General features: G+C 33.2%; 2 protein-coding genes and 1 long non-coding RNA gene across 3 annotated transcripts in view; 1 reads left to right on the top strand and 2 right to left on the bottom strand.

The window, feature by feature from the left end:
• The first annotated feature begins 286 nt into the window (after positions 1-286).
• Positions 287-5,183, top strand: LOC148238316 (sorting nexin-30-like). Its single transcript, XM_088191833.1, has 4 exons — positions 287-806; positions 875-1,013; positions 2,256-2,976; positions 4,306-5,183. The coding sequence occupies exons 1-4, from the start codon at positions 465-467 to the stop codon at positions 4,619-4,621; spliced, it is 1,518 nt and encodes a 505-aa protein (XP_088047959.1). The 5' UTR covers positions 287-464; the 3' UTR covers positions 4,622-5,183.
• LOC148238317 (uncharacterized) lies at positions 5,072-5,703 on the bottom strand. The gene is made up of 2 exons (XR_015810616.1): positions 5,585-5,703; positions 5,072-5,500 (listed from the first exon to the last, which is right to left on the bottom strand). It is a non-coding gene; the product is annotated as an uncharacterized LOC148238317 (long non-coding RNA).
• Positions 5,704-7,735: 2,032 nt separating this feature from the next.
• Positions 7,736-9,932, bottom strand: part of ND-49 (NADH dehydrogenase (ubiquinone) 49 kDa subunit) — a 6,182-nt gene continuing 3,985 nt past the window's right edge. The window contains exons 5-9 of the mRNA XM_088201753.1: positions 8,692-8,855; positions 8,505-8,624; positions 8,308-8,437; positions 8,099-8,244; positions 7,736-8,029 (exon numbers count right to left, since the gene is read on the bottom strand). Coding sequence (XP_088057879.1) covers positions 7,900-8,029; positions 8,099-8,244; positions 8,308-8,437; positions 8,505-8,624; positions 8,692-8,855 — 690 coding nt within the window. The 3' untranslated portion in view covers positions 7,736-7,899. The remainder of the gene's footprint in view (positions 8,030-8,098; positions 8,245-8,307; positions 8,438-8,504; positions 8,625-8,691; positions 8,856-9,932) is intronic.

The following is a 9,932-nucleotide window of genomic DNA, read 5'->3' on the forward strand; positions in this document are numbered from 1 at the left end:
ATATATCGTATAAATATGCGTTCGTTTTTGAGAACCGCTGGTATAGACTGTTACTTGAGCTGGCAAAAATATTGGAAAACGTGTTACTTGAACGAATAAAGCCGATAATTGAAGAAAAATAATTGTTCATATCCAAAGATTCTACGAATGATATGTTTCTAATGACGTAATACAAATTGATAAAAGACGAAATACACGCTAAAACTGACCCAAACAAAATGGCAACCGAACTACTCGACTAAAACATTTGACAATAAACAAATAAATTGTATTTTATTTGAATAATGGTCGCTAAGAGTCTATGGCCAAATTAACGCGGGCTTGAAGCTGTCTATGCGTTTTGTCGATCTTGTTAACGTTATTCACGTTTTTATGATTTTTTGAAAGTTGAAGCAATTTGTAAAAGTGAACGTAAATAATTTTTGTACAATTATCGACAGCATAAGTAGTAACGATGCCATAAGATGAGTTCGTTGGAAAGTGCAAGTGCCATTTTGGAAGTGACCTCGCAGCCGAAGAAAGTCACCCCGAGCAGCGTTATCACAGCGGACGGTAACTGTCGTCACGGCGACAACGGAGCGTTGCATTCGCCTTCCGCCGAGAGCATCTCTACGTTCCAAGAGCTGGAGAAGGCCGTAGACCTCGTTTTGGAAGAGGGAGTCGACATAGTCTCTCGGGTGGACGAACCGCAGAAGGTGGTGGAGCCGTGGGGAACGTACGTCACGTTTCGCATCCGCACCAAAAGCACCAGATGGTCTCCGAAAGAGACGGAATACTCGGTGCATAGACGCTATAACGATTTCAAAGTGAGTATACAAACTTTTAAATTTGCCCTATAAAAGTGTAGTAGGGTAGTAAACGTTTTCGTTGGCAGGCTCTACGCGAAAGGCTGGTCGACGCCAGCTGGCAAGTGGTTCCGCCGTTGCCGAGTCCTCATACCTTAATCGGTCAACTAGATAGGTTTTCCAGAGAATTCGTGCTGCAGAGGATGGTTTTGCTCAACATATTTATCAGTGAGTATTTTTCCTTTAATTATCTTAATCGTATACAGTATTCTGTGACATAACATTCCAGTACAGTAAGAAAATATTTATTTTTATATACCATTCTAATTTTGATTGCATTAAATACTCTCCGTAATTATCTTTTCATCGACAATTTTGCAAAATTGTTTTACTTTATTGCAGTTTACAGCTCATTTTCTTGAAGGTATATTAAATTATTTTCAACAATTTCTTTAAAATCCCTTCAATTTAATACAAGTGTATTTTTTGATGCAGCTTTTTCAATTATTAAATTTAGTTTAGTACATATTTTTGTGTGACTACTTTATCGTGGTCATCGGCATATTCATATACTGATTTTTTCAATTTTTATTTATTTCAAAAAAGTTTTTTCTTTAAAATACTTTTTAAGGGATCAATTTGCGCTTTCAAATGGTTAATGCATACTACTAAATCTTCACCATCTTGTGATATTGGATTCAAAAATCTTGTACACTTTTCCTTCCAGTTCATCGGTTGTATCGTCTGCCATAATAGCGAGATATTTGGCTATTTTAACTTCATTACGTATTTCTTCTTTATGTACACTTAACACTTATAGCGCCGGAATCCGACTAACACGCTTTTTGGGGACTCGGTCATACAGCCGGACGCATGTTAACACGCTTTTATGAAACTCGATCTTTAACAGACTCTTACTGACATCTTTGAACATTTTAGGGCACCAAAATAGATTAATTACATTTTAAATAGTATATACTTATAACGTATGTCATTATTATAATTCTTTCCATACAAAATTAAATAATTAAAAAATAAAGATTTTGCTAAAAAAAAAATAAGGGTCCCATATTGAACCAAAAATGTTAAACATAAACTCAAACCACTAATTAATTTTGTATGAACAGAAATATAAAAGTGGCATCTGTTAAAGATATGTATTCTCTAGTATATATATATTTTAATTTTGTGCTATAAAATGATAACAGATGCCAGAAAAAATCAGAAAGAAGTCGGAGATTCGAAAAAACATGCTAACTTGTTCCCGGCTACATTTGAAAACAAGTCAACTTGTTAGCGGCACATACAGTGTTAAGAACGATGATAATGGAACAAAAACGTTCACTATATGGACGGACCGCCACTGATCATAATATATATAACAAATTCTGTGTAACTACTAACTTTAATTATTTTAAAATGTGTTGTGAATTCATCGGTGGTTAAAACTGTACATCTTTTTTGTTATAGAACGCTTAGTCTCGCATTCCATCCTAACTCACAATAACGATCTGCAAAAATTTCTCACCGCATCCTCTTCGGAATTCACTCATCATTTCAAATCTAAAGTGGGCTATCTGACCAGCATATCCGGCTCGCTATACAATCTAACTTCTCCGAATGCCGTGTCCACGATCAGCTCTCTGTCGTCGCGCACCAAAGACCCTGAATTTTCATCGATCGCCGACTACATGTCCAATCTGCACGATAAGCTGAGCTTTCTCAACTCCATCTCTTACAGAGTCACCAAAGACAGGATGGACATATCCACCGAGATGAAAAACATAAAACCCATCTTGGAGAGCTGGTCACAAGTCGAGCGATTCAACAGAGAGACTCTGAAAATACAGGCTCAAAGGAACGAATCGATCGGCGAAGCGAATGACAATTTTCCTCTTGGTAATATTTTGAAAAAAATGGCCAGCCCTTTCGGTGGAATTTCGACCGAGTACCACAAACTAGCTAAAGAGTATCCGTTCATTATCATCAATCCCGTGAAGGAGTATATTTTATATATTGAAGCGGTGAAGGATAAGTTGACAAAGAGGGATCATCTGCAAGCTAGTTTGGAAGGAGCTCAAGATAAGCTGGCGAAGAAGAGAGATAAAGCTGTTAACGGAGGACCAAACTCTCAACCGACGTCGCCTCAGATGCCTAAATTAGTTCAGGATATTGGCGAAAGCCACGACAGGTAAAATATAGTACATATTGTCGGGGACGTCATTTCAGCTTTTACCCCCCTGAAAAAGCTGAAATGAAATCCTTTTTTAACATATTACGGAATTTTAAATGTTTTGACAAAGTATGACTTTTATCAAAATAATTACAAATATATATTTATTACCATCTCTCGATAAAAGTTTAAATGTTCTTTACGTTTACATATAACCAAAATTTCGCTAACACGCGAAAACGCGTGAATGGACCATAATGTATTATTATTTAAATTTCATTAAGATTTATAGTTTTTCATTAAATGACATAAATTTTTCTGCCCAAATGATGTTCCTGTTTAGAATTCATGTCAAAAGCAATAAAATCGTGCCCTTGCAGTGTGAACGCTCGATTATCTAGCGTTCATATTGAGACTTTATATAATATTATTGCTTACAATAAGAGAGAATCGAATGAAGCACATCTAAACCGAATTTACTTTGACCTACACTATTATATCAAAAGTCCATAATAATATTGGTAAGGATAGCTATCATATTTTTTTTTTAAATATAGTGTAATATCCAAGTGTAGATAAATTAAAACAATATGCAAGATGTGACATCTGTCTATACTTCTACTTGCTTATTTTCGCCTTAGGAATAAGTTGGTTAAGTTTATTAAGTTGGGATTGCTTAATTAGTGTAGATTAGGTTTGGGTTTGAACAGCAAATAGACATTTCGCAACTGTCAAATTGAGTTTCATATACATTTTAGGGCAGCATATAATTTTACTATCAGTTAAATTATATTTTCGCTAGTAGAAATATATATCTACTGGTGAAAATATATTTTGAATTCACTAGTGAAAATATAACTTCACATTCACTAGTGAAAATATAACTTCACATTCACTGTAACATTTGTACTTTACGTGTAAATAAATAATGATATATTATTACTATGTATGGAAAAGTTGAAATCATATAATTTTACTAGCACCTGTCAGATAAATTATATTTTCACTAGTAAAAATATATATCTACCGGTAAAAATGTACTTCGATATGATTTCACTGAAATGACATATTTTTAAAAATATTTTTGGAATAAATTCAAGACTGTTTTTTTTTTAATTTTCTTTCAGGGATAAATCTGGAATTAATAATAATTTCTGGCTTAAAACCAGGAACGTCATTTCAGCTTTTTAATATTTCGATTTCATTAAACGACATACATTTTTCTGGCCAAATGCCTCCAATTAACTTCCCTGCTTATAGTTTTCCTGTTTCAATTGACTAATTAACATATTTTTTTGTACTTTGGTCATAGACCAACATTTGTAATGCATTATAATTAATTTTCAGATTGCAATGTGCTTCTGAAGCATTAAGAAGCGATATTCACGGTTGGCAAAGGCAGAAAAAGACCGATATCAAGATGATACTCATAGAATTAGCTAAGCGACACATCGATTTTTATGAAAAGTCTCTCTCTTCTTGGGAAACTGTTCTATGTGATAAGAGCGTCAAAGACTCCGTCGTCAGCTTGAACAACTTGAACTTGGTTTGCAATAATCATCATAATATCATCAAGAACGATGCGACGGATCAATTAAACGACTTGCAAGAACCTTACACGAGTAAATCGACTAGCGAAATATCAGATTGGGAAAATTTGTAAAAGTGATGAAACATTTTTTAACGCATGCTAGATTACTCGACCTCAAATTATCTCATATAATATATTATCCTATATTATATTTTTATAATAACGTATATTTTGTCATGGAGCACTCAATCTCATTTCTTATATTTTGAGTTATTATCCGATACAAATTTCCTGGTTTATATTTAATAAAACTGCACTATTTAAACCATGACATTTATGAATAGTATATATTTGATAGTTATGTTTTTTTCGATGTTTATTATTGTAACATCTTCGATTGCCAAAATGATATTTTAAAGACATTTCCGTCCTGTTTCTCATTTGTATTATTATTATTTGTTATATATAGTTTTTCAAGACTGCTTCAAGGACCATTCCAAAGTTTTTTTTATTATGATTATTATTTATTTTTGTTATTCCTCAAATTTTTATATTTGCGTTACTTAGTAATTAAGACGTAACTCACTTAAAACACATATTTATTATACTTATACATGTGTGATATAAAATTGTAATATATAAATGTGTATATCATGAAATATAATTGAATAAAATTATGATACATTCTTTAAAATTGCAGTTTTATATAGAAATTATGAGTTTTCGTGATAGAGTGCTGCAGATTTCTTTATCCTAGGCGCAACGAAGACATCCCTCTCTTCTTGTTGAGCTACTTCAGTATTTTCCACTAGTTCCACTTCGTCGTTGATCGATTCTTGAAGGCCCCTGTTAATCTCGTCCAATTTCTGTCTCTCTTCAGCGGTGATCGGTGAATAGAGACCCTTGGTGATTTGCTTAGCTTTTTCAGGATTCTTAATGAGCACACTCCTCCACTCGTCCAAATCTTCCTTTATCTTTTCAAATGATGACGTCATTTTATAATCTGAATGACTGAAATAAAACCACGATAATCAATTTTTCATGACTAATACTTTGTGTTTCAAATTAATATATATAAAAAATATATACTCTTACCTGGTCGCCTGATTATGAGCAAGATAACTAGTATACTATTTTATTCTATTTTGTTTAAATAGTCAACCATTGGGATTGAAAGAATAGTACAGTAACTTTATTGATAAAAAAAACATAACCAGGATTCAATTTTACCGCAAATAAACTTATTAGTTTGAGAAAGTTTTTTTTTTATTTAGATATACATAGACCGAAAGGCGAATCTTCAGAAAGAGTAGACAAATAAAAGTTTTGAAAGCAAATTTGTATAAATCACCAAGTAAAAGGGCAATCGTTTTCGATTGACTCATGCTGGGACTATATTTTGCAATTTTTGATACATTTTGTCGATTGCTTGTTTCATTGGGATTCAAAAGATCGTAGTGTTTTAATTTTTATTTTCCAAATATTGTGCAAAACTCTTCATGTTGTCGTCAAAAATTTATTTTTGCTTGCACATTGTAAAACATACGAAAAATGAGTCTTTCTTTTGCATAAAAAAACTCAAAACAATTTTTTTTCATGCGGCACCCATTTGTCAAGCTTTTTAGGTGGTCCAGAACTATGAAATTACTAACTTCCAACTTTTGAAATTCTGACCATACTAATCAGATTTTTTAAATATCAAATGAGGACACTAAAAATAAAAAGGCTTAGGATTTGTAACCCTAGGAGGTGTGACTTCGTAACCAGTGAGATGCTAGGTGGAACCTAATTAGAGTTTTATTAAATTATATTGCAATTGCGGCAGATGTTTTCTCTGATTGTTGGTGGAGAAGCTGGCGCAGGGATGATGTCCGTGAGAGGTCCTCAAATGGTGTAAAAGCGACAGTATAGCAGAGGATGTTCCCTCTCTGCTCCGGTGAAGTACGTATGGAGGAGTCCCTCTTGGGATGTGAGCACCCATGACAGTATGTTGTCTGCGGGCGTCTGCTGGTCTATTCGAGTGGCTGCTTGTGACTGCCTCCTCCTCATCAGAGTCCAGGCTTAAATATCCAGGGCTGCAAAGCTTGCTGACCAATAACAAACATACAGCGATCATCCAGCCAATAAATGTACTCGTTACTTAGAACAGCGAAATAGGTATGCGCCTTTAGAAAACAACATTTGCTTGATGGGCATTATCTAAGGTCGTATACTGCAACGGAAATCTTGTGGATCTCGTTTCGAAACAAAGAAATATTCTTTCAATACACCGTAGAATCCTTGCGTGTTATTTATGATTTTTTCTGGTCGTAATAAGGACTTGTGTGGTTTGTTTTTTTTTTTATAAAAAAAACAAAGTTGAAAATATCTGCTTACTATATAAATTCATGTTTATTTATTTGTTTTGCGTCTGTTGCATAAATAACTTTAAGGCGATTATTTTTAAAATTTTAGATAAAATATGACTCGCATAGAAAAATTAAGAGTAAATATAAAAAAAAAAACGCAAAATGCAGTAGTACTTTAAGACCCTGAAGTAAAAATAATCACTCCGGATTTCTTCCTAGACCAAATTTTGCATACATCAATTGGAACATAAGATATGTAATTTTAATGCATTTATTTAAAACAAAAGTACTTCTTAGCTTAATTTTAAAGTATTAATTCTAAATTCGTTCAAATTACTTATAAATATGTGCGACTACCTATCTAACAAGTGCCACACAAATCTCCAGCTGATTAAAAATAGTCATTACGCAAAAGCATTCTTATATGAAAAATAACAGACAACCCTAAATTGTCACATTGTTCCGAGACTCGACAGTAGAAAAGAGTCGAGCACCTCCCCTATTAAAAAAATAGTATATAAGTAAGAACATAGCGTATTAACTACACTTCCTTTTAGAATACACTACCATTGGAATCTTTCCTTTCTATTTCACATCCATACGAAACTACACTGTGTACAGAAGCTTTTCACTTCATATAAATCACGGTCCAGCTACGGACTGCTTCTTTTCATCATTCTGCATTTCCCATAATCCAAATTCTAATAAAACCGAGTTACAATACTTTTCTTCTGCAGCAGAATTGATTGGACTTATTGAATAATTAAAATATTCAAATTTATACCTAGAACTTTACTATGCATTTGAATAGACATGACCCATTAGGTCAATAATTTACTATTCAAGTATTTAAAAAAAAAACAAGTTTTGTATAACAGGATCAATAAAACTAAATGTATAAATAATTATTTTATTTAATCTTAATCTAACCATTATTTACAGTGGGTATGCAGTGCCTATTTTGTCATGATAATATTTGACATAAATACAAAGAGCCGAAAGAAAACAATAGTAAATATACGACAAATTGTATTTTTAATAAAGATCGTAGAAAAATGCTATTTATCGATCAATTTCACCAAACACTACATCCAATGTACCAATTATAGCTACTATATCAGCCAAGAAAGAGTCCTTGCCGATCTTCTCTAATGCAGCAAGATGAGCAAAACCAGGCGCTTTGATTTTGCATCTAAAATACGAACAAATAAGATTTTATCATTATAAAACATCAATGCATAAATTTAAGTTATGGTATTACCTGTAAGGCTTGGAACTTCCATCGGATACTATATACACGCCGAATTCTCCCTTTGGCGCTTCTATGGCAGTGTAAGTAGCACCGGGAGGTACTTGATATCCTTGAGTGAACAACTTGAAGTGATGAATCAGAGCTTCCATGGATGTCTGTAAATAATTTATTAATTTTATTAAAGCGTATCTGATAACATTAGATTATAATAAACAAACCTTCATTTCTTGGCGAGACGGTGTACTGAGTTTTGCGTCATCAGTTTTGATTTCACCCGGAGGCATTTGATTCAAACACTGGTGCATGATGTGTAAAGATTGACGCATTTCTTCAACGCGACACAAATACCTGATGTATAAAAAATTTTATATATTATTATAACAATATAATTAATTTAATAAGTAATTTTACTAACCTGTCATAACAATCTCCATATGTTCCAATGGGCACGTCAAATTTGACAAGATGGTAAGCGTCGTATGGTTGTGTTTTTCTCAAGTCCCATTTAATTCCAGAGCCGCGCAGCATAACACCGCTGCAAACGAACGGAATCATTTTAATATATGTATATTCATCGGATATGGTCTGAAATATAAAACAACCTGAAGCCATAGTTCAACGCGTCTTCAGCCGTTACGACGCCAATGTCTTTAGTTCTTTGAACCCAAATCCTATTCAACGATAACAAATCCTCTAATTCATCAATACGCTCGTTGAATCTGGACGACCAATCGTATATGTCATCGAGTAAGCCGAGAGGTATATCCTAAAAAGAGACAAAAATTGAAATTAAAATATACAAAATTGGTTTTATCGGAACTTTTTATCACTCATTTAGGGGTATGTCTTATATTGTATTGGTAAAAATAACTGCCATGGTCAAGATCGAGTGATACTACGAATCTGATAGGTGTAAAACTCGGCAATTTTACCAGTGAGTATGTGCCAAACATTTGATAAAATATAAACGTGGATAACCTTTAGAAGTGTCTTAGGGAATGGAGTAAATACAGTCGTTATTGACCGAAAATACGTCTAATGCGCATTAAATGGGCCAATCGACACAAAAATTGGACTGTTCCGATTTGAGGAAGAGTGACGCTATCCGATGAGAGTAAAATAAATTTATAAGGGTCAGATGGGGTGCACTATACTCGTCGTTATGGAGGCAAGAAATGTCTTTAGGTAAATGTGCGAATTCTAGAGAGCCAAGCGATCTGGGGGTGCTCCTTATATTCTAGAATGGAAGGTATCCACTTCATACAGTGGATTATAAGTATTGGAAATTTTTTACATCCCCTTCGATGGAAAAGTGAGTGGGCTCAAATTTTGGCTGCAACTTCATTGATTTTACTGTAAATAGTCAGAAATATTTTATTGAGAGGACAATTTAAATAAGCAATACATAAAATAATTGTTCTATAAAACAAATTGTGCATTACAACAATAAAAAATGAGTCTTAAATAAATATATGTATGTTCAATAAGAAATATTTTATTTGTAATGTGCACTAAAACAAATGATTTGTGCATTAAAATAAATATTAAGTAGCAGTTGACCACTTGGTGACACTGCAAGTGTCGTTAAACATAATGCGACCAGTTATTAGTTAACCATAGTTTTTAATTTAACTCCTTCCGGGTTTGCCCGAGTTAGCTAGGAAATTTGTATTTCGTGAATTCTTATTTTAAAACTCTGCAAATTTTTCAAAAAAATTATCATAGCCTTTTTTGTTAAAAATTAAATTTGTATTAATATTTTAAATGTTTTACAACATACCATTGCATAGGAAAGAGTGGGCCCATGCCAGACGTTTTTGAGTCATTTCAGATTTTTTTCGTA

The sequence above is a fragment of the Plectrocnemia conspersa genome, unplaced genomic scaffold, assembly GCF_051122295.1.
Source record: "Plectrocnemia conspersa isolate PC_06_02 unplaced genomic scaffold, ASM5112229v1 ptg000001l, whole genome shotgun sequence".
In the NCBI taxonomy this organism is placed as follows: domain Eukaryota; kingdom Metazoa; phylum Arthropoda; class Insecta; order Trichoptera; family Polycentropodidae; genus Plectrocnemia; species Plectrocnemia conspersa.

Excerpts from the sequence above, each read along its gene's own strand:
- LOC148238316 (XM_088191833.1), top strand. The coding sequence starts at position 465 with ATGAGTTCGTTGGAAAGTGCAAGTGCCATTTTGGAAGTGACCTCGCAG. Across the intron at positions 1,014-2,255 it reads TTTGCTCAACATATTTATCA|AACGCTTAGTCTCGCATTCC; the intron begins GTGAGTATTTTT and ends TTTTTGTTATAG. Across the intron at positions 2,977-4,305 it reads ATTGGCGAAAGCCACGACAG|ATTGCAATGTGCTTCTGAAG; the intron begins GTAAAATATAGT and ends ATTAATTTTCAG.